The sequence below is a fragment of the Barbus barbus genome, assembly GCF_936440315.1.
Source record: "Barbus barbus genome assembly, chromosome: 15".
NCBI classification, from domain to species: domain Eukaryota; kingdom Metazoa; phylum Chordata; class Actinopteri; order Cypriniformes; family Cyprinidae; genus Barbus; species Barbus barbus.
Genome location: NC_136743.1, coordinates 17,109,294 through 17,133,984, shown reverse-complemented (window position 1 = coordinate 17,133,984; position 24,691 = coordinate 17,109,294). Strand labels below are relative to the sequence as shown.

At 38.5% G+C, this 24,691-nt stretch overlaps 1 protein-coding gene across 1 annotated transcript in view; it reads left to right on the top strand.

Annotated features, from left to right (window-relative positions):
• The window catches only part of LOC306881299 (TRAF2 and NCK-interacting protein kinase-like), a 98,778-nt gene that overhangs the window by 63,095 nt on the left and 10,992 nt on the right, over positions 1-24,691 (top strand). Inside the window, exons 7-20 of the mRNA XM_079435316.1 lie at positions 197-327; positions 3,760-3,814; positions 6,089-6,167; positions 6,552-6,727; positions 9,241-9,307; positions 9,404-9,602; positions 10,790-10,900; positions 12,821-12,907; positions 15,789-15,992; positions 20,486-20,650; positions 21,220-21,465; positions 21,966-22,093; positions 22,187-22,326; positions 23,101-23,198. Coding sequence (XP_079291442.1) covers positions 197-327; positions 3,760-3,814; positions 6,089-6,167; positions 6,552-6,727; positions 9,241-9,307; positions 9,404-9,602; positions 10,790-10,900; positions 12,821-12,907; positions 15,789-15,992; positions 20,486-20,650; positions 21,220-21,465; positions 21,966-22,093; positions 22,187-22,326; positions 23,101-23,198 — 1,886 coding nt within the window. The remainder of the gene's footprint in view (positions 1-196; positions 328-3,759; positions 3,815-6,088; positions 6,168-6,551; positions 6,728-9,240; positions 9,308-9,403; positions 9,603-10,789; positions 10,901-12,820; positions 12,908-15,788; positions 15,993-20,485; positions 20,651-21,219; positions 21,466-21,965; positions 22,094-22,186; positions 22,327-23,100; positions 23,199-24,691) is intronic.

Below are 24,691 nucleotides of genomic sequence, written 5' to 3'. Positions count from 1 at the left end.
ACATATTTTTCTTAAATATATACATGAGTGTGTGTTTATATATACATGATATATGTGTGTGTAATGTGTATATTTATTATGTAAACAAAAACTTTTATTTTGGATGCGATTTAATCGCAGTTGCTGCTGCGTTTGACAGCCGTACTTAAAACTAATCAGATTGTTTTCCTCGCCAACTATTTCATTTGAACCCCAGTGGACTTTGGTGTGAGTGCACAGCTGGATCGCACCGTGAGCCGCAGGAACACTTTCATTGGCACTCCTTATTGGATGGCACCAGAGGTCATCGCGTGTGACGAGAATCCTGATGCCACATATGACTATAAGGTGAGTTCTCCTTACTCAGAAATATATCTGTGACGTATGATATTTTACATGGTCTTGAAGTGATAATCACGTTGTGAGAAAACATTCAAATATACTTTTTGTTCCTGTGTGGCTGCAGCCAATGAAAATTCTACTCTATAACAGTAAAACAAAAGAGTGCTCTCATTTCAAATTGGTCTTCAGTGATTTAACCGGGAGGAGGAGAGTATTGATCACGGCTCCTCAATTTACTCAATACACACGTGAGCATATGCAATCAAAATCTAATAAACTCGCCTTGGTAATAATTTAGTCAGCATTATCCACAAATCACTCGCGCTAATACAGTGATCTGTGCTGCGGCTGGCAGCGTTGATAATGTCACTATAACAGAACACGCAGTCATCCTCCCCTTTCCTGTCAAAAGAAATATTGGCTTGTTTTTTTTTTTTTTAGCATTAGGCTCTAGTCTGTTTCAGTGTATGTTTAAGAATTCATCCCTGGTTTAGCTCAAAGCTCAGACAAATGTAAAGAAAGAAAGTGATATTATTGCAGTATGAAATGTCATCTGTGTGCAGTGGTTTTACTCTCTGCTGCATGGCATTTATGTTGGCATATCAAATTGCCTACTTGTCATAGACATAATGCTCAGCACCACTGATAAAAACCTGAGCTGTATTAGGTTTGCCTGCCTCCTGTTTGAAATTATTTTTCCTGTTTCAACAAATCCTCAGCAAAAAGACAATCAGAAAAATGTAAATTATATATATGAGCAGTTTTATTTTCTATTCGTCTTAATTCAGATTTGCAATTTAACCCTGTTGCTAATATTAAAAGGTCACATTCTTGAGTAAAATTTACTTTTTGGTGATGGCAAAATGCAAAATGTGTTTGGTCAAAATCTGATTATATTTGACATGTTTTTTTTTTAATGTACTGCAGTTATTAAAAAAAAAAAATAATAATAATATATATATATTTATTTATTTTTTATCATCACATCTGATCTGATTTTTTAAATTTAGAAAATTTACGTTTGTTGTGTGATTTCAATTAATTGATTGCAGTCAAAAAGGGGAAAACAGACATTTGATGTAGTTTAAAGCTAGCTACTTTTCAAGCTGGGTTAATTGTGTGTTAGAGAATAATTCATAACTTTTTTTAATCTAATGCTAAAAATAGTCATTTGATACCAGTTTCTGTTCATGGGCAATGCCTTGGAATAAAAGAGGACATCAGCAGCGCAAGTCTATCTTTCCTCTGAAGAAGGGACAGATAATAGAAGGGTGAAACTTTCACTCATCTTTGTGTTCTGAAATGTAGTCAAAGCACTCAACAGATTTCAATAGAATCTGTCAGTCTGTTTTAGTATTTACTAGTTCCAGAGAAACTGTCAGGCAGCCAGACTTCCATGGAAGAGAAACCTAAAGGTTATCACACCGGTTTGTTGTCTGCGTATCTGTGGTTACGTCTGTGTGTAGAGAGAAACAATAAAGTAGAGAATCTTGGATGGGTGAATCATTGTGGCTCTGAAGCAAACCATGACTGTTTTAGAATTAAACTGATATCCCAGTGTCTGAATGAAGGAAATAGCTCTTGAATGAATGACATGTGAACAGAGTCAGCAGTTAACCAGTGCATTTTTAAAAATATATATTTAATAATTTTCTGTTAGTGGTATCTTGTGAGTTTGGTAGAGCCTTCTCCAGCACTATAGCTGTCAGATTGGTTCTGTATTTACTGTTTTAGAGACAAGTGTTAAATGTGGAGTTAATAAAAAGTGGATTTTGATGGAGAAAATGAAAATCAGTTCAAGTACATCAACATCTACTGTAAAGTTGCAGAGCTGCATAAACTAACATAAGGACCAAAACATTATTGCAGTGTATTTCAGCAAACTGTTTTCTGTTGTTACACTTATAGTGCAGCAATAATTATCTAAATTGAGATTTAATGTCCAACATGCTGTGTGTGTTATACGATTAGAAAAAAAAGCCTTCATAAAGGTAAACAATTTCTGACACTTCCTGTGACAAGGCAATGCCGGTTTTTCCTAATAATACCCTTTAAAGGTGGTAATACAGTAACACAAAAGCTGTCATGGCTTATTGCTTAAGTTTAAATTGTGTGCGCTGTTAAAGGGGACCTATTATGCCCCTTTTACAAGATGTAAAATAAGTCTCTGAGGTAAGTTTTAGCTCAATATACCCCACAGATAAATTTTTACAGCTTGTTAAAATTGCCACTTTTAGGGTGTGAGCCAAAACGCGCTGTTTTGAGTGTGTTGCTTTAAATTCGAGTGAGCTGTTGCTCCCGGAGACGAGGGCGGAGCTTCACGAGCTCAAGCTCTGGCATTAGCAGTGCTAGCCTTTGCAAATAAACATTCCACTATTAATACAAGCCTGTTATCTTTACAGAAAACTACTCGGTTTCAAAGTCAGTCATCTGATTATACTGTGCATAATAAATTCACATTTATGAATTACACAGACGGGGAGCACTGCAGGATAAAAATAACAACATAGCTGGTCTCATGCTATCACAAACTTTATAAGTCCCACTTATGATTATGAGCTCGACAACTTCAAGCGATTTTACTACACACTCAGACAGACATGCTTACATGTTCCTTTTATAGGACCTTCAGTTCAGTATTTTAAAATGGCGTGCTAATACGGCGTGTGGACCTGTATTAATTAGATTTGTATCTGTCATGATCATTTCAGTCTTCAGTGTCACATGATCCTTCAGAAATCCTTCTAATATGCTGATTTATTATCAGTGTTGAAACTGTTGTGCTGCTTCATATTGTTTTTTTGGAACATGTGAAACTTTTCTTTGATTCTATGATGAATACAAAGTTAAAAAGAGCAGCATTTGTTCAAAGTATAAGTCTTTTCTAACAATATAAGTCTTTACTATGACTTTTTATTCATTTTAACTACACATCCCTCCTGAATAAAATTGATTTCTCAAAATAAATGCACTGGCCCCAAATTTTGAATAGCATTGTATATTGTAACACAATTATTATTAAAATAATAATTATTTTAAATTGCAATAATATTTCACAAAATAACTGTTTTTTTCTGTATTTTTGATCACATAGATACAGCCTTGATGAACAGAAGAAACTTCTTAAAAAAACATAAAAAATCTTACAAGTGTAATTAAAATATTCTCACTGCAATTCATTTGTTTTTGTTTGAAAAATAATTTTAAAAATTACATTTCTTGTTTGAAAATCTGTTGGTTATTTACATTCAAGAAGATCAAGACCTCTTAGATGGGACAGACCAATTTTACACCATTTTAAGGGGCATACAAACTTCTTTTTTTTTACTAGGTTAATTTTATGTTCGGTAATAGTTTATCTAATATTTCTAAACTTGTGTATGTAATCTTAAGTTTTTGTGTCCCATGTCATGTGAAGTTTCCTCTCTTGTGTTTCAGAGTGACCTGTGGTCTTTGGGAATCACAGCCATTGAGATGGCTGAAGGAGCCCCACGTGAGTAAAATGGTTCACTGCTTTGTGTATATTGGGATTTAAGCTATGTTTTCATAGAAAAGGTATACACCATCCAAAGTTACATCAGGACAGGGCTACTTCAATTTTCAAGGTCATCAAAGCACAATCCTCACTTTGTGCAAGTTTAACAAAAAAATTTATTAAATAACCCTGAAGCAGTGCCTACACTGAATTAAATACAGTGTGTGCAGAATTATTAGGCAAGTTGATATAATCTTTTTTGGCTCATTTTATCTGTAAAAGAAAACCTTCCTAATAATTCTGCAAACCTGAAATGAGTTTTTGACTTTCAGCCTTCATGGACAATTATATATCACTTATAAATGATTAAATACAAAATCAATAGTAGTTATTAAGATTGATGTGGTTTGGAATTGGTAAAATGTTCTTGGAAAAAAAATATGACCAGAATATCAACTTGCCTAATAATTCTGCACACACTGTATTTTGCAAATAAATGTATCTTCATTTTGAAACTTGATGGATGCAAGCCAACGCATAAAAAAATTGCCGTATGTTGAGTCGCGTTGTATTATGACATTGGCTGAAACATATGTGAATGTCACAGACCTCTTCGTTGCATCTGCTGGATATATAAGACCGTTCTCGCGGTCAGAGTCTGAACAAGCCACGTGAGCCGCTCTCAGTGGAAGGCTGTCTCACAGATGGCTGAGCAGTGACGGATAGGCAAAAGGGCAGGCAGACTGTAGTGATCTTGTCCTGGCTAGAGAGGGGAATAATCCTGTAGGAAGGTGCCCTGGCAGGGTGGTACTGCTTTGGCCAGGGGACAGAAAGCTGCTGGGCAGTGCACTTGAGGACAAATCTGCCTTTTTTTTTTTTTTTTATGTAGTCCATTGGAGAGATGACTCACCGTTGTGACTGCTGACAACAAATGGAAATGTGTGTGTGTTGGCACTGGCATATTGGCCCTCGTTATGTAGCAACAGATCTGTGTCCAAAAGTGACATTGCTGGTCAAACTCACTAAGCTCGACCGTCCTCTAGTTTGGAATGAGCTTGCCATCCCTGCTGCCAGGCTGAAAGACATTGTACCCTCAAACCGCGACCATTCTGTGCTGGGAACTCGCTCGCACCTGCCCATGTAGTCTGATACTTGCCATCTGCGTCTATTCAAGCCGCACAATCCTGTTCCAGAATTGGTATTAGCTTCATATTTGGTTGATTTGTTGAAAGCGAGCTGTTGGACTTCACAAACATGTTGAAAATTGAGTTTTTAACCTCTTGTTGATGCTTGATATTGTTCGTGAGTGGTTTTATATTGAGGCATGCTGAAAACTAATGCAGCGCATTTGAGAAATAGATGTATTTTCAGTGTCAGTTCAAGAAAGCATTTACAGAATATATTACCAGAACTACATGCTTTGACGGTGTTCACACGATTTTTAAATATGGCTCATATCATGCACTTGTCTGAACAGGCAATGCTGCGAAACTGACCTAGATGTGTAAAACACCCCACCCTGGAATATTCATCCTAACATCATCAGCAAATACAATCATATAATTTAATATGAATTTATGCACTCAATTTAAGCATTAGAATTTGCATTGTGACATCCGTTGTCACTGTTCAAAACAAGTGTCTCAATATATGTGTGCTAATGTATATCAGTATAGTTTAAATGGTTTTGGAAATGTATTAATGTTCTGTTTTTTTAATATACATTTAATTAATTAATTTTTTTTTTTTTTTTTTTTTATCTATTTATTGTTTGAATTTTTTTTTGCTCTGTGCTTTTTGTTTTCTGTTTTGCGTTTTTGTTTTGTTTTGTTTTTTGCTTTGCTTTTGCGTTTTTCACCCCATGGGTAAATCAAGCACACGATTGGTGTCACATGTAAGGGGGGAAAATCCAATTTGAGCCATGTTTAACAGCAGTGTGAATAAAGCCTTTAGTAGCCAGCTTTCTGTGCACATTTTGAATGGGTGTCATTGTGAGTGCAATACATAATAAAAGTCCTTTATGACAAGAGCAGGTCTTTATCGTATGTAAGAGATATTTATATAGAAGCCATAAATATATTTCTTCTTGTCATGGTCCTGATCACTGTCCAATCAGAATTAAGCATTCAAGAGATAATAAACAGAAATATGCAATCTGATTTTATGTTTTGGCACATAAACTCTACTGGATATTTTGTCCTGTCTATTTCTTAAAGCTGGGCTGAGATCTGCTGGACTGTTTTGGACTGCACAACACATCCAGTGTTAACATTCTCCTCTCTCTCCCCCCAGCCCTTTGTGATATGCACCCAATGAGAGCCCTGTTTCTGATTCCTAGAAACCCGGCTCCCAGGCTCAAGTCCAAGAAGTGGTGAGTGCCCCTCTCTTTGTTCACAAAGGTCACAAAGACAGACCCCCAGTCCAGAGATTCTGCGAGACCAAACAAGATCTCCCAAGCAGTCTGTCCCATCTACTTTTAATCAGAAAGTCCTGAACACTTATTCACTGTTCACTTCATCTGTCACATGTGATCTTCATTCGGTATGTCAGCCCATTTAAGTGCAAACGCCTTGAGAAAGGTTGCTTGTCACGCTAGACATACAGGTTTCTTTGTTAACAGCAATTGATAAGTACATGATTCCTAAACTTGTAAACAAACTCGCTCTTGCCAGACAGCTTGACAATACAAGAAGCCAAAAATAAAGAGGGAGATGAGCCCACAGTGTTCCCCTCAAGCTCTTCCTCATATCTGCAGGTCTAAAAAGTTCCAGTCATTCATTGAGAGCTGTCTGGTGAAAAACCACAACCAGAGACCCAGCACAGAGCAGCTCCTCAAACATCCCTTTATCCGAGACCTGCCCCACGAGAAACAGATCCGTATTCAGCTCAAGGACCACATCGACCGCACCAAGAAGAAGAGAGGCGAGAGAGGTGAGCAACCTGATAAGCTTTATATATTAACAGGTCAAATCAGATATGCCCCGTTTCGACTTTACACGCTTTCTTGAACACACAAAAACAAGTGAGCAACCATGAAGATGGAACAGCCACGTGCAGCACACAGCTGGGAAAATACCCTCACCAGATGCTCTATCTCTGCTGACATTTAGCATTTATCACATAACACATGACCTGCATTCCCCATTTTCCATTTGGCTTGTCTTTTTTCCCCATATAGCCCCTATAAATTGCTCTTTGAAGTTATATTACATAAGAGTTTAGCAGTATTTCTCTTCTCCAAATGGCCATTTTAATGTAATCTCAAAATAAAGGTTGAAAATGAAGGGATGTTGCTGTGCGGTTATAAATAATAAGAAGAGAGTTATCTGAGGATAATTTAGACCTAAACCAAAGAATTTTAGTAAACGGAGTGTCTATTAACACTAAGTGCAAATAGCCCGCCTTGTTGGCAAAGGCTATTTACACTAACTCTGCCCACCGTCGTGTGATTGGGATAGTCAATACTGCAAAAAGACTCTTTATCAATATCAGTTTCAGTGGTGTAGATGGTAAGGCACCTGCTTTTTGGCGCAATCAACCCGAGTTCGAACCCGCCTTTTGCCGAACTTTTTTTTCCTCCCATTTCAAATCTCATATCGCATCGGAAAGGCATTTATTTTGGAAATTATCAAAAAGTTGAAAATAAAGTATCGGGTAGGGTTAGGGTAGGTGTAGGGAGGGCTTTATTGTCCCGATAAGGTGGCGTCCATTTACCGTATTGACCCAAATATAAGATGACCCTGATTATAACACGACCCCCCTTTTTCAAGATGTACCTTTTGGAAAAGGCATTTGAAAACCAAATCTTGTGTTTTATTAAGAATTATAATTTTTTTGTTCCTATTTTAATTTTTGCTTTGAATGTATGGTAAATACTGGTAAAATGTACCAACAATTACATTTAAAATATACACTTTTTGATATACCATAAAAATAACAGGTAGCCCATCTGAATTATATAACAATTAGGCTATCCATCTCATAGTAGCCTAGCAAAATTTCACTATCAGTAGAAGTGAAATCTTATTGTAGCCTTCAAATCTGGGTAGGCTACTGTCTTGCATTATAAAATCATTTACAGAGGATGTTTGTTCCCATCAGGCTAACATGACACTCACGACTCATGCTGCTGTAAGCTTTCACTCGCGATGTTCTAACATTATTACAACACACATTACATTACATATTTCATGGCACACTCGTTTTACGTGTATTTGGTGCCACCTATTGTTGTGGGTGTATTATTGACATGTCAAAGTCTAGACCCTGAATATAAGACCACCACTTTTTATCAGATGTAGTTCCAAGAAAAAAGCATCGTCTTATATTCGGGTTAATACGGTAATAGCCTAATTTGAATTAAAACTACAATTTACACTCAATACATTATTATAGCGTACTGTTTTATAATGTACTACAATACTAAGGGGCAGATAATTGCCACTATTTGCAATAAGTAGTATAAATAGCAGAAAATCTTGCTATTTTAACATAGTGTAAATAGAATCTAATTGCCATTTACACTTAGTGCAAATAGCTGCTGCCTTTAGTAAATCAGTGAATGTTTGTATTTTTAAATTTTACAAATATATACACACTAAAGTTTAAAGAAATTAATAAATTGAGCAAAAGTGACAGTAGAACAGTTATTGTTATAGAATTGTATTTAAAAAAAAAATGCTGCTTGCTTTCTATTCATCATAAACCCCGAAAAAAGTATCACATTGTAGTGTTTTCAACTATGATAATAAGAAATGTTTCTTGAGCAGCAAATGAACATATTATAATGATTTCTGAAGGTTCATGTGACACTGGAGACTGGGGTAATGGCTGCTGAAAATTCAGCTTTGCCATATAATTTTACAAAATAGAAAACTTTTGAATGCAAATGTATACAATGGCCCCAAAACATATTTTGACTTATCCACAAACTTTATTCACAATGAAAATATAAAACTAAATATTATCAAGTTTTACAGTAATTATTAACAAATATATTTAGACACAACCAGAAAGTGTTGAAATAATTTTTGTCCTCATTTTTAACAACTATATTTTTAATACTCTTAACCATAAGTTCTTTTTGGTAAATGCTTTGCTCAAAAAAAAAACATTTCTTTGCTGTAAGTGCTACTTGTCAGATATTCTATTAAATACGGCTTTTCCTTAAAGGTACGATAGTACAGCTTGTGTAATTTTAAGTGTCAGAGAGAGAGGGTAAAAAAAATAGTAATTAAAAACTAAATTATATTTGTGACTGGTGCTAGAATCCTTGACCATCATAAGTGCACTTCAGGGAAAAGCTACAAAATCATAGAATATTGGCACTTTAAAAGCAGACATATGCTTTAAGGACACAGAATGTCAAGGTACCTGACAGGGATCCCATCAGGGAGGGTTTTGCATGTCTGAAATGTGACTGCAGGACATTTTCACACCTGCAGGTGAGACAGAGATCGAGTACAGCGGGAGTGAAGAGGAGGAGGAGGAGCACGACATGGGAGAACCCAGGTACATCCCGCATGAGGTGTTGGGGGGGTTGTACTGGATGTGTGGATGTGGGTATATGAGACAAACTGATTCATTCATTCATCCATCTCTATACAGCTCCATCAATAACATACCCAGAGAGTCCACTCTGAGGAGGGATTTCCTACGGCTGCAGCTGGACAATCAAGAAGAATCAGAGGCCCTGCGCAGACTACAGCTGGAACAACAGCAGAACGAGGGACACAAGCACCAACTACTGGCAGAGAGACAGAAACGCATTGAGGAACAAAAAGAACAGAGGCGCCGATTAGAAGAGGTACATCATTGTGTGTGTGCGTGCGGCCGTGCGCGTTTGTGTGCAAGCCATAGTGTGTTTACAATAACTGCCAAGGTTTACACCAGCTGTAGTCTCATGACATAACTTCAGCTGCTCTGAGCTCATATAAAAGGAGCTTTTCTTAATATAAATCCATGAATTGAGGCTCTCTGCATTTGCTCACTTAGATCTGCTCAGTGATTTAAGAGATCTTTAGTATTTATTTGGAGAATATAAAGATTAGCAGTTACACACAAATTCAGACCAGAATTCCTCTCCTACAGCGAGTGATGACTTTAACACCAGGCACAGTGTAGCTTGAGGCCAAGGGCTATTTTAAGGAACAGTGCATTGTGGGAAGCAGGAAATTCAGCATGGTAATGATAAGCTAGCTTTGTGTGAAGTCTATTCTTGGAATATGACTACTAAGGCCAAGAGTAATATATTATGTATGGTAATATATAATCGCAGAATATCCACAGTGATTTTGCTGGTTTTATTAAAAAATATTGCGACTATTAAAGTGATTTTAATGCGCTTTTTTGTTTGACATTAAGAATCTTAAATACTGTAACTAATGCTTTAAACTAATGATAAAAAATGGGTTATTGTGTAGCAAAAATGTGTTTGACTTAGTCTGTTTGAATTGATTTACGTAAATTAATCAAACTTACAGTTTCAATGAATCAAACTTTGCGCTTCATTTGTTGCTCAAAAATGTTTAAGATATTCCTTCTTGGTAATTTTTCATTTATTAAAATGTTTTAGTAAAATTAGATTGTACATTTTATCTGTGCTTATAAATGAAAATAATTAAACATACTATGGTTATTATCGTAAAATAAAAAAATTCAATAAAAGTTATAGTATTATTTACTAAAATAAAACTACCCTTTCAGAGCAAATACATAAATATTGAGATATACTGACATCAAAAGGCTGATAAATATTGAGGTCTAAAATATATTTTTGCCATATCACCCAGCTCTAACCTACTGATGTGGATAATGGAGGACATCAGCTGGTCTGGCTGAATTGTCCATTTTACGTGCCAATAGCATCACACACTAACAAACGACACACTCCAGTTGAGTTTTACTCCGAGGAAACCAGAGGATGTGGAGGAAAAAATGCTTCTACACTCAACAGGTTATTCAGCTGCATGATTGTGTGTGTGCGTCTCACAGCAACAGCGGCGTGAGCGTGAGCTCAGGAAGCAGCAGGAGAGAGAGCAGAGGCATCGCTATGAGGAGCAGCTCCGTCGAGAGGAGGAGAGGAGACAGGCCGAAAGGGAGCAGGTATACACGGCACTGCTCCGATGACACAGCTGGAAACCAACTACACACTCAATTAATGGAAGTTAATTGTTGTTAAAGTAACCCTGTGAATGGCTCCGTAACGAAGAGGTTCTGTGGAGAGCCAGATAAGACACGGGAAATGAGCACACAGCACTCCTGCTTTTCTATTTATCTGCTCCAGGAAGATTGACCATCTAACATCCTTAACTGGGATATGTGTGTGTGCGGCCACATGACCTTGAACCATTCCCCCACACATCTCATGATGTATGAAGGGACGGCTGAGTCACTGACTTGATAAATAGAAGAGAACATCTCTCTTTCATTTGTGTGGGTGAGGTTAATTACCTCGCAGAGCTGTCGGTACATTTCTAAGAATGGCTCTGTTAATGGCCGCTGTTTTCCAGAGCTCTGACCCGCACGCTCGCTCACACACCGCTCGCGCTGAAAAGGTTTTTCCATCATCATCATCATAATCATCATCATCTCACAGTTGCTCTTGAGAACACAGCGATTACACTCCCCTCTCTGCTCTCACTATTAGAATAGTCTCCCACCTATTTTGTTCTCTCAGGCACACTGTTTCAGGTGTGCTTATTTACAAACTCCCAGTGTGCTCTTTCTTTCTCTTCACACGTTTACACCCGCTCTTCGCTCATCACACTATCAACTCTGTTCTTTCTCTTCTCTCCCACGCATTCAACAGGTCTACACTGCTTCATTAAATTGTGTACCTGATCTTTCACTTCATTTTTTTTTTTTTTTTTTTTCACAATAACTTTTCTCTGGCTAAAAATTACTTTGTTTTCTTTCTTTCTTATAACAATCATGTTATTCTATCTAGGCAGCTATCATTTTTCTATCTATTAAGTCTAGCTAGCTATCTCCTCAGGAAAATTAACCATGGTTTTATTATAGTAAAAGTGTTGTAACCATTTTTTTTATGTATAACCACAGTTTTTCTACAAATACCATGGTTAAACTATGGTTAGTGTAGCAAAACCATGGTTAATTTGTTCAACTATAGTAACTTTTTTTTTGTAGTAAAACCATGGTTAATTTTCATAACGGTAATTCTTCTACTAGCTATCGTTCTATCTAACAAGCTATTATTCTGTCTTGCTATCATTCTTACTATGGTTTTATTTAACTAACTGTTTTTTCAGATCATGGTTCTAGCTAGCTAGCAGCTACTGTTTCAGTTAGTTAGCTTTCGTTATGGTTCTAGCTGGCTACCCTGTTGAAAAATCCAACATAGGCTGGATAGCTCCTGCTCAGGACCAGCATATGACCAGTTTAAACCAGCTAAGGACCATCTTAAACCAGCAGACATGCTTCAAAACCTACCTAACCAGCATATGCTGTTTTTTTCAACAGGGTAGCTGTTGTTATACCTAGCTATGTTTCAATTTAGTTAGCTATCTGTCTATCTAGCTGTCATTCTTGCTGTTGTTCTATCTTGTTATCTATCATTTTATCTATCTAGGCATCTTTTTCCAATCTATGGTGATAGCAAGTTAGCTATTGTTCTGTCTATAATTTTATCTCGCTAGCTAGCTGGTATTCTATCTAACTAGCTTTTATTCTATACAGAGTTGTATCTATGGCTCTATGTTTAGCTAGCTATTGTTGAGTCTGTGGTTCTATCTAAGTCTCTGTTGTTCTAGTTATGATTTTGTCTTTCTAGATGGCTAGCTATCATTCAAAACCTGTCATTCTAGCTAACTAGCTATATCTTTCTATGGTTGTAGTTGGATAGCTCTCATTCTGTAATTTTGCTGTTCTACTCATCTCACACTTATTCATCTTCTGTGGTCTTCTCCTGTCACACTTTCACTCTAAATCCTGTACAAACTGTGATAAACTCACTCTTCTGTTTTTTCCTGTCTTTCTGTCTCTTGCGTCGCGACTGGTCTGTAGGAGTATATCCGTCGTCAGTTGGAGGAGGAACAGAGACAGCTCGAAATCCTGCAGCAACAGCTTTTGCAAGAGCAGGCGCTCCTACTGGTAACAGAGAGAAGACACTCGCCTTGCTGTACCCCTGTACCCTGTCCCTCCTCCCCCGACCCGCTTCTGCGCTGACCCATATCTCTCTGTTAAACTTTTGGCATCCTTTCGTGCATGCAGAACTACTCTGCTACTGTTTGTACAGTATATAGCAACTGTATATGACACTATAGAGAGAGATTTTATGTACAATTCATCATGTATATTCATGATTATATATTCATCTACACTACATATTATATAGGGGTGGCACGGTACATGTATTCGTACCGAACCGTCACGGTACGGACATCTCGGTTTGGTGCATGAGGCCTAACGACGAATACAGGCAATTCAACCCCAATCCAGAAGGGGGCTCCCGCAGTAATGCAACGCTGTTTGATAACTGCCAGCAGAAGAACAGTGAATGCCATGTAGCACCATACATATCCCTTCTAGCCTTAAAGGTGACATATCATGAAAATCTGACTTTTCCAGGTTTTAAGTGCTATAATCAGGTCCCCGGTGCATCTACCAACCAAGGAAACGTGAAACGTGCCTTTTTCTGCAAGCTTCTGAAAAAACGAGCGCGCCTGATTTCGCTCCCTTGGTGACGTGGCAAAGGGATCGCATTATAATATTACCGCCCCTTAATCTGTAAATTTCCACCCATGGCGCCGTCATTTTGATTTCACAAGCGACAATGGTGTACCAGTTCTAATGCCATGGTGAATGTTTGAGCAAAGCATGCTAACTGTTCTGCCTTTGGCTGCACAGACGAGCACAAAACACTATTTAGAGTCTCAGAGGAGACAAGAGAGCAGTGGATTTATTGATTTATTTACTGTATGCTGCTGCCACACAGATCTAAAATAATCATGCGATTTATTTCCCAGCTGTTTACCTTCACCGACATAACTGACTGTTTTTCACTCGTGTGTTTTTAACGTAAACTTGTATGTGAATGAGAACTTAGTTTAGTACTCGCATGCTGTGACAGCCGCTTTCTGTCTGTGTGCTTCAGATGTGTGCGCTCAGAAAACCGTATATCAGAAGTTTAAACTAAAATGGTTTAAAACGCATGATTTCAGAGCGATAAACATGATAATCAGAACTAAAACAGATGTTTTTAGCAGGTACGAGCTGAAATGTTGCAGCTCTATTCTGGAAAGGGGGCGGGAGCAGCAGCTCATTTGGATTTAAAGAAACGGGCACGAAAATCAGAGTGTTTCTGCTTCCACTCAAAATAGACATTTTCAAAATTATATAATAAATGATTTTTGGGGTATTTTGAGCTGAAACTTCACAGACACATTCTGCGGACTCCAGAGACTTTAATTACATATTGTAAAGGGGCATAATATGTCTCCTTTAATCATGATTTGTGCACTTGAAAACAAAGCCCACTAGACCAGGGGCGTGTCTACGTGGTGGCCAGGGGTGGCACCGGCCCCCCCTGAAATTTGGTTGGCCACCCCAGGTGCCCCCCCTACCAGATGTCTTGCGATAGGCTTGTTTTTAGTTAATTTCTAACTGCATCTGGCGTATCTTGGCATGTGTAGGCAGCTGCCTAGGGCCGCTTTCTTCTCTTCTTTATTAATTTTAGGCATTTTATCGTGATCTAAATGACAGATGTCGAGAGTGCATAATGTTACACGATCATGTAATGCGCGAGCACGAATCTCTCCACTCGCACGCGGATTTCCGTCACTCGCACAAAACTGGACGTGTGCTTTTAAATCTACATTGTTCTTTTATGAATTGGCTCGGGTCTCACTCAGATATTGTGTGTATGCTCAAACGTTATCCTCGCATCACTGAAGACCAGAAAAGCTTTTTTTTTTCTAATTCAAGTGAAGAGCAGGCTTTTCTCACTAAATGGAAGCAATATAGTTAGCCTTCTCTAGTTATTAATTTTATTAATACTTATTTTAGTTAAGTGCTTAAATTGTAAATATGCATTTATTAAATTATTTTATGTAGTACATTTGTATTTTGTTGTTTTTGTATATAGTTATAGAAGCATATCAACCAGGTTCCAGAAATAATCACTAAGGCTGCTTCTGAAATAAGTGGGGGTGCTCTCTTAATGCACATTTTCACATATTTTGTCCCTTCTATTGCTATCAATATGCTGCTACTTCGAGAGTGAATCCCGCATAAATATGCAGATGTTATTCCCAAAACTTTGCAATTGTGTGTGGGCAAAAAACAAAGTTCTACATTTGAATTGGATTGCTTAGAAAGCTCGCAAAGAGTGCTCATAACCAATAAAGCTGTCACTCTTTGTTCATCGCGATCTCACAAAGTTCTGTGAGGACCAATGAATCTCACACTGTGCAATTAATAGCCTATATAATATAAGCCTATTAATATCGTGTATCCTTAATATTTCCATATTTGCAATGTAACGTATCTGAATTCTAAACTATTATTTATTATGTAAATTATAGGCTTTGTACTTCAGAAATTGGGAGAGATGTGGACCTTAGCAGGTCTTTCCTTTCTTTCTCTGCTCTTGGGAGTTTTGAAGTTTAGAGCAGGCCAGAACGATGCAATAAAATGTGCTTGAGGATTTTATGTTCCCGGTAGCTCCATTCTTGAGCTTCAAATGTACCTTTTTAGGGAAGAGTGGTACTTGCGTCTTTTTTCCATCTGTAGCACCATCCCAGATTGGCAGATCCATGAGGCAGAACCTATGCCTGGCATGGATTTGTATCCTCCCATTTGTCTTGAGCTACATATAATTGATCCAGCATGTGCATGTTTTGATTGTGTATTTGTGCCAGTGTACAGTCATTGTGCTTTTGTGGTACTGTGTTTAAGTCCTTGCAATTGCATGGCCCTTGCTGTTTTACAAAATATATATTTTTTTTAACTATCATAATCTCTGTGTCTTCAGGAGTATAAACGTAAACAGCTGGAGGAACAGAGACAGGCAGAAAGATTGCAGAGACAGCTCCAGCAAGAGAGGGCTTACCTTGTCTCTCTCCAACAACAGCAGCAGCAGCAACAACAACAAGACTCCAGACCTGCAGAGAAGAAGCAACTCTATCATTACAAAGATGCAGTCAACCCAAGCGATAAATCTGCCTGGGCCAAAGAGGTGGGCAAAACTGAAATTAGACTGAATTTGTCCTTTTTTCCAGCATCGCAGTTTTACCTTACTCCAAGGATGATGCGATGATGAGAAAAACAAACCAGTTTTTCGGGGTTTTTTTTGTCCTGACCAGCTGTGAAAATAAGCAACAAGTACCAGAGCACACTCTCTAGCCCCACAGTGAAATCTGATTTGTCCAAAATCCTAATGCTAATAACTGTACATTTAACATCAAATGTTTTTTGATTGGCTTCACATCCTACTCTGTTACAAATTCTGTGCAGACAGACAAATTGCTTGTCACTGGAAACACATTACATCTGGTTAGGACACTGTGTTATGCTGCAGAAATGTTTTCCAGCACATTTTTCAGGGTCACCAGCCTGGAAACGTTTGCTGAAAGTCCAACAATACTTGATGCCGAGTCAGCAAAATGAAACTGGGCAGATTAACTCTCCTGTTTTATCCTAGCATGCCAGCAAAATGACCACCACAGTCCATTTAGAACACTATATATAACTGAAGGAAACAGTATTTAATGTCTTTGTGAAGCAATCTGGACTCTTTATTTTGAATTAAATTCGCCACAGTGTTCTGGTTTTGTCTTTGCTTCACTAGGCCAAGCGCACACTACAAAACAAAAGGTTGTTGCATACATTAGTGATCACAGATCTCAAAAAGCACACATAAAGGTGCATTCAATAGTTTAGTGCTAATTATATATATTTATATGACAGATTTAAGAAATAAATGGTGTTTTTGTGAAGACTGATGAGTGGAATACTGTACTCATAATAGTTGTCTTTCAAACAAGATTAATAATGTATGGTGCCGTTCACCCCACTCATGGTCCGCTGTGTTTTACTAAATGTCAGACAGAATCCCCATGCTCGTTGGCATTGTTTGGCGATGTGAAGAACAAAACTTAGACAATGTAACACACATATCATGCTTTACCAGCGGAGAAAATAGAAGAATCAGTAACTATATGGCCAAAGAAGTGAAGGTCTGAAGACAGAAAGACTGACATGGATGAAAAAAGCTAGCATAAATATTGGCAAGACATTCACAACATGGAAAGACTGGATGACAGAGAAAATCTTGAGTAGTAGTTATTTTTGTGTTGGACAGGTAAGTGATACTAGTAAGATTTACAGTCCCTGTTTCACAGACAGGGCTTAACCTAGGTCAGAATTAGGTCATAGTTCAATTAGGACATTTGAGTAATTTTTATAAACATGCCTTTGGAAAAAAAACATTACTGGTGTGTGTATTTTGAGACAAAGCAAAGGCACTCGTATATTTGACGATCAGTCAGTGCAAGTTTATTTCAGTTGAAAAACTCAGACTTACATTATAGTCAATGACTAGGCTTAAGCCTTGTCTCTGAAACCAAGGGGATAAGTAGTTTACGCAATAATAAATTCGGTGTAATTTACATAAAACTCAGAAGAGATGATCATGCTGATCCACTTGATAGATGGCAGTGCAGTGTCTAACAGTATTGTGGTATTGATAACTAAAGTATACAAAGAAAAACAACACTAACTCTAGCTAAAGAACTACTGAATGCACCTTTTAACACTACACTTGATTCTTGTCCACAAACATGGAACTGGAATATCTTTGGGGACATGTTGGAAGTTGGTGAGAATTTCTGAGACCTCAGTGTAAAAAGCTTTCAGTTTCAGTCTTGTAGTATGCACTTGGCCCAGATGTTTTTTAACCAACTTAACTGTGTTTAACAAAAAACTCTTGACTCACTGTTTCAGGTCCCTGGCCAGCCCTTGAAACAGATCCAACCCATCAAACACAAGCCTTCCTCCTCATCCCCATCCCGTCAGCGCCACGTCCCCCACAGGAGCCCCTCAGACCCCACTAGAATGCTTCCCCCTATTAGAGAGTTCACCAAGCATTTACATCACAGGAAGCAGAAGCAGCCCAGCTTCCATGTCACAGGACAGCAAGAGAGTCGAGACAACATTAGCCAGGAGGTGCAACAGCGTAGGGCCTTCCAAAAGTCCGGACGGATGGCCAGTAGACGCAAGGCCAAACCAGTGATCACTAAAGCGGTTAGTTCAGAGAACCTGGCCTCGGCCTCAGATTTGAAGCTTTCATCGTGCCGTAGACTAGATGTACATGAGTTGCTCCCACAAATCGCCATTAACCAGGAGCGTCTGGACTTCGATGAGGACAGCTTGCTGTCCCAGTCAGCCCCGGAGCACTCGCTTCGAGAGATGTTCAACTCAGTGTTGCCCAAGAACCTCTTGATGGTCCCGCAATGGGAGTCGGCCGTGCCTCTCGCATCGTTCAGTTCACACGATCCATTTTATGTGAATCGCTGCTCCTCTGCTCTAGACCTGTCTTCTTACGCTTCGGCGGAGTTGCTTGGGCAGAGTTTTAACCAGCCCATCTGGCGCTCCAAATCTTGTGAACGCGAGGGCTTTCATATTGTTAACCCTAAATGCCATAAAAATTCTGATATGGCCTCACCAGTCCGCTCTGTATTGCGCTGGATGGGGCTCTCTCCTCGAAGCACACCCAGAGCAAGCCCAGCCTCCTCAAGGTCACCATCCCCAGGTACTCGTCGCAGCTGCTTGGTCAGCCTCAATTCATCCTCCGTAGGCTCGTTATCCCCCACCAACATGATGACGATCAAGCCCTTCGTCAATTGAGGTGGTCTGCGATCTTTGTAAATAGGTGATAAATGTATGTAAATAGCTGTTCTTAGATTGTTTCTGATTTGCTCTCTTAATCCTCAAAATAAAATGTCACGTAATGGCACATTTTTTTTAGTTAATGAATGCTATTCCAAAATCTATATATGGACATTATGCAACTGACCATTAAGTAGACCTGTTAACCACTTGTTCTATCAGTTCTCTACGTGTCCCCATTCCTCCTATTCCTATTTTACTGGCTCTTACTCATCAGTGACATCATGAAAAGCCCCTTTGTCATTAGTTTGCCCCTGATCCTCCTGATTCTGATGGCCCACCACCCCAACTGGATCCCCTCTGTGTTTGTGTAAGCCTTCATAATCCTTTTGCCCTTTGCCCTTTGGTGTTGGGGCTCCTCTTTCTCTCGCAAGGTGGCATGTGGTAAACTCCTCAAATCATTTAAATCAAACCACTTTTGGGAAATGTTGAAAACTAAAGGTTTAATGTAAAAAACATCCATTGAATTTCTATGTTTTGGGAAGTGTTCAGATTCCTGGAAAGCTGAATCAGTTCCATGAATTTTGTTTCTCTACACCATGTCCTAACTAGCCACAACAAGCGCAAAGCCACAGTAGATTGCCTAGTGAGCAAAATAGCATTAGTCTTTATTCCAAGTCCACATAAGTGCTGTAAGAAAGATGTAATTTTTGTTGGCAAACCTGAACGTTAGCATAACCCTGGTTCCCTCAACAGAAAAGTTAAGAGGATTTAATAAGAAATATGATTAAATGGAAAACAAGATCTGTGGCTAATTTTTGTATGTTTTGTTCAAGATAATCTTCACAAATTAACAACTTGACCACAGACGTTGTTTTTGGCTTTTTTTTTTAAAAGCAAAAAAAAAAAACATTGACTTCTGGAACATCTCATTTCCAGGTTTTAAAACTCATTCCTGCAGCACTCTACTGTATATAAAAAAACAAATGTCCTCTTATTGGCTGTGCTTGTATCATGTCCCGTAGCAGTTTCATGTTCACTGAAAACAGACAAATTTCTTTTGTCATATTGCTACAAAACTAGCTTCTCAGCCAATGTAACCAGTTTTTTTTTAGACACCAATGATGGGTCATATAGTTGCCATTTAGAATGCCCTTTAAATAACCTTAATTAAGACTCTAGACATATCATATCTCCACACTAACCACTAATTTATTTTTGAATTTGACAATCATCTTCCACGATAGGAATCTGCATTTCTGAGACACTGAGATGGTTAAGCAGTGTCTGTCTAGTTCTTTGAAAAGATCTGTTGGTGCAAACAAGAAGCCCTCGAGTTGTGAGATACTGAAAGACTACTAGTTATCTCATAAATATGGATATGGGTTTATATAAACTGCACTGATTACCTTGATGACTTTCTTAGAGATTGGACTGGAACTGAAATCCTTTAATCTAGTTGTCAAGCAGTGTCTCATATATTGGCTTTTTCTATTGCCAAAGCAGATTCTTTACCCATTGAAATACTTTCTATCCTTTCACCTGTCAAAGGTCTTCAGTCTCTCTGCTTGTAGAAGGTGCTGGTCTGCTCTAACCGATTGTTGTATGAATGACCTGATCAACATGCAACGGCTAGTTTAGCTTCTAGCTGAATAGATTGCTTTTCTCTTTCAGGTGGTGTGATAGTTTCAACTGATTAACTTTAGTGTTTGCTGGTGCATTTCCCAAACATGTCTTTTCTGGAGCATTTTGCAGGGCCTTGCTAGTTTTTGCTTGTTTGGTTGGTGGTGGCTGAGTTTTCTGTTTGGCCAATTCTTATGTGACTTTTCATTATTCATGAAGGTTGAGGAGCGTTCTAAACTGAACCGCCAGAGTTCTCCTGCCCTGCAGCATAAAGTGGCTAACCGTATCTCCGACCCTTCCCTTCCGCCACGCTCCGAGTCCTTTAGCAGTGGGGGTATGCAGCCGGCACGGACCCCTCCAATGCACCGCCCTGTGGAGCCTCAGGTATATTTAGTTTTTTGTTCAAAGCATTAATTCTTAATGCTCAGTATATCAGTACTGTATCAGATTTTTATTTATTTATTTATTTTTAGTAAAGTTATTTTTTTTGTTACCTTTAGTAAAAGATAAAAAGACTCTAAAAAGAATATCCTTTTTTTTTCCAAATCTTGTGATGCATAAATTCACTTGCAGCATTTAAAAAGATTGAATTTTAATATCAGACATTTGTTGATAAAGCTACTGAATAAATAATTGTTGGCTTATTATACAGAATTTAATATTGTGCATCCCAAATTAATTTATCATAAAACATCCTCATATGCCAGTGTGAAACATGATTCTGGCCTTTAGGTGTGTTATTGGAGACATCTAATAAGTATAAATAAAGGTTCTTATTCATAGGTACACATGGAACACATGGATCCACCCAGCAAATAATAATTCCTTAGAAACTCATTTCTAAAACATCCTTATCCTGTATTCACAGATTACTGGAAAGGTCATGACAATTCATTGGTGAAAAAGTGTCAGAATCCTGATCTAAGCACTTAATTCTTTCTTCCTCTTCTTAGATGGCTCATTTGGTTCCAGTGAGATCCCATAGCTCCTCTCTGTCAGTCTCTCAGTCTTTGCATGATCAATCTGCCAAGGGCGTTTCAGCCTTCCAGGAGAGCCTGGTGTCCCATCGGCCAGAGATGTCACGGCAGAACTCTGACCCAACTTCAGAGATGCCCCCTCCGGCTCCTCGCATGGCCAGCCGCGAGGAAAAGCCTGACCGCAGTTCCCCCTGGCTAATGGAAGAAGACGTTCCTCCCAAGGTCAGAATTATACAGTAACGAACTTTAAAGATGAGCTTTACTTTTTCCTATTTTCAAGTGAGATCATTTGATAATGTTTTTGACAAATACATTTCAAAAGTTTGGGGTCGGTATGATTTTTAAAAAAATGTTTTTGAAAGACGTCTCTTATGCTCACCAAGGCTGCATTTGTTTCATTTAAAAATTACAGTAATAACAGTAATGTAAAATATTATTGCAATTTCAAATATATTGGTTTCTATTATTTTAAAATGTAATTTATTGCTCTGATGAAGAAGTGTGTCCTTTCTGAACAAAAGTATTACTTTTTCAAAAGAAAAAAAAAAAATCTTACTGACCTCAAAATTCTGCATGGTAGTTTGAATGTTTAATTTAATAAATGATTCAAAGACTATGAATAAAATATGCAGTCTGTCTTTGTTATTCAATAGAACTGATTGTTGTGCTCACGCTATGATCCCTCGTCTCTGATGTTTGGTCATTTGTGTGTTTGATTAAAGTTGTGTAGTACTACCCAGGTGCCTGAGCGGACCACTTCTATCTCCCCTGCTCTGGTGAAGAAGAACTCTCCTGGGAACGGAGAGTCCGGTGGAGGGGGGCGAGCGGCCTCCCAGCTTATCTGCACCAGGTCAGCTCAACACAGCTCTCGGTCAGATCATATGCTGGAGGCGTTGCTCTATGTTGGTATATTGAAGCACTGACTGTATCTTGAACTCTGCAGTAATCCAGACCTGAGGAGGACAGAGTTGTCCCTGGAAGTGGCTCTGCAGAGAACCAGCTTTAACAGCTCATCCAGCTCCAGCACACCCAGCTCTCAGGGCGGCTCTCAGCCTGGATCCAGTGAGAGGAACCAGCCGAAAGGTGAGAATGCTGTCTTGAGTCATCTTGAGTTTCTGTAATGAGGACAAAACAATTCTAGAATTCCAGAAATCTTTTAAATGAACATCTCACACAACATTGATGCCACAATGTTTTTATTGGGACAATCCCTCTGGAGTAAGTTACATGGTGATTAATTCATGTTTTGTGGGATCAAACCCGAAACCCTCTGGAAAGCAGCCTTGAGGTTTAACCACTGCACAACACCATCAAAAAGAAAGGGGTTTTCTAACTTTTATTTACAGGACAGTAGAGGCAGACAGGTAATTGGGGGATAGAAAGGATCAGGCCTGATTTAAACATGGGTCTCCATGAGCAAACATTTTGTTACCCAGTGTGGGTGTTCATGTTGTGTTGAGTGACTGGTGCAGACGTGGCACTCGTTCAGACTTCATTCTGGTTGTTTTTGCTGGGCAGTTCCACTCTGTTCACCATGTCAGATGTGCAGTACTGCGCTCGTCCTCCAGAGAGTGAAGTGGATGTATTAGTATGACATTGAATTGAATTTTTAGTCCAATCTAGTAGGTGTATTTCTAGGTGCTGTAAAGATAGGTAGGGTCCACCTTTTGTGTATTTTTGTTTACAATAATGCCAGCAATCTCAGAGTTTTCATTCTGTTTGAAAACAAGTTGCCTTTTACATCTCCTCACCAATAATCAGAATAAGTGTCGATCGGTATGGGTTTTTCTTAAACTTTTACATGTGATGTCCTTTAATCTCAAACATGTGGTTACAACCTGTTATGTTGTTTTCCAGGCTCTGGTAAATCAGAAGGATCTCCAGCGGCAATACAGGAGACTTCCAAACCCATTCAGGAGGAAAGCAGAGAGTTGAACAAACCTGGTCGACCTGCGGTAAGATACATCCCAATAGCCCTTAAATATTATCTAGCCATTCTTCATTTCCTGTCTCGATATGTACAGTACTCTACTATTTGAACCTACTTTGTCACCTCATTTTTATCTAGCATTTGCTTGAAGGTGCTTTTAGTTTTCTTTGGATGTAGAGGTGACCTCCAAACACAGTTATAGACTAAACAACCTTCAGACGCAGATGCTGTTTTACAGTTGGAGACCAAATGTCCCACTGGTTGCATTGTTCAGACTGTCCCCTCTGCCAGTTTTCCACTTTTTAACACCCAAAGCTTTTAGATAAGTGATACACTGAAATGAAAATTCTTGGCTGAAACTTTGAGCACACTTGGCCCAAACTGATATTTAAAATTAGACTTTGTTTGGAATAACTATCAATTTTATTAATATTAATTATATTAGTGTAATTTAAGATAAACTAAAATTATACCTACAACTACTTAAATATTATGTAAAATATATCTACATAAATACAATGGAAGTCAATTTATATAAAACCACCTGCCAAATGCATAAAAGATATACAATTTATTAGCTTATGCATTGCCAGGGAATCACGCCCATGGCATTGGCATTGCCAGCGCCATGCTTTCCCACATTCCTACAAAACCAAACCTTATCTTTTTTCGTTTATTTTACTGCATTTGTTTTTTATGGCAGGTTTATTTTTCTGAGCTATTTTGGCTTGACAACCCAAGTCCTTACTTGAGGAAACTTCTCTAGAGGCGTGATGAATGTTTGAACAAAGGGCTAGAGCGGTCTACATAATTAGCTGACCTACAATCTGTATTAACCAGTTCCAAAGCTCTTTCTGCACGTCTCTCCTGTGTTTTATATCTGTATTGTCACTTGGACCTCAATCAGGGCTGGAAAGGGTTGGTAACATTACCATCTATCTTTCTCTCAGTCCCTCTCAATCTAAAGGTTGCTTGGCAGAGGACTGCGGGAATTCTTGCCTGCTAATCTCAATAGCAACGCTGATTTGAGAAAAGCTTGTCCTCTTTCACCCTCTCACCAAGCTGGATTGTCAGTGGCTTTGTCAATGGACTCTATGTGTGGGTGTGTGTTATTCTCCCCACTTGGCTCAGATTCTCCCGCACCATCGCAAATATCCCCAGCTGTTTGTTGGGAGCCTTGTTGTTTCTATAGCAACTAAAGTTCAGTATGGGGCATTTTTATGTTGGGCCTAAAGCTGGGACTACAGGTCGAATGCTAACTGATAACAGATGACCTCTGCATGAGACCTCCAAAGTACTCAGCAGATCATTGAGAAGTTTTCTTTGTGGGAGAAAAAGTATCTGAATATGTGAGAATTTTACAACTGAATCATCTTCTACTTGAGCAAACCTGTAATAAGGATTGTGCACCTGCTGTGTTGAGTAAGAATCAACTTTACATTTTAATGACTTTAATCACCAGTGTTGGGACAGCTACTTTAAATTTGGAGCTTTATAGCACATTTATAAAACCTTTAA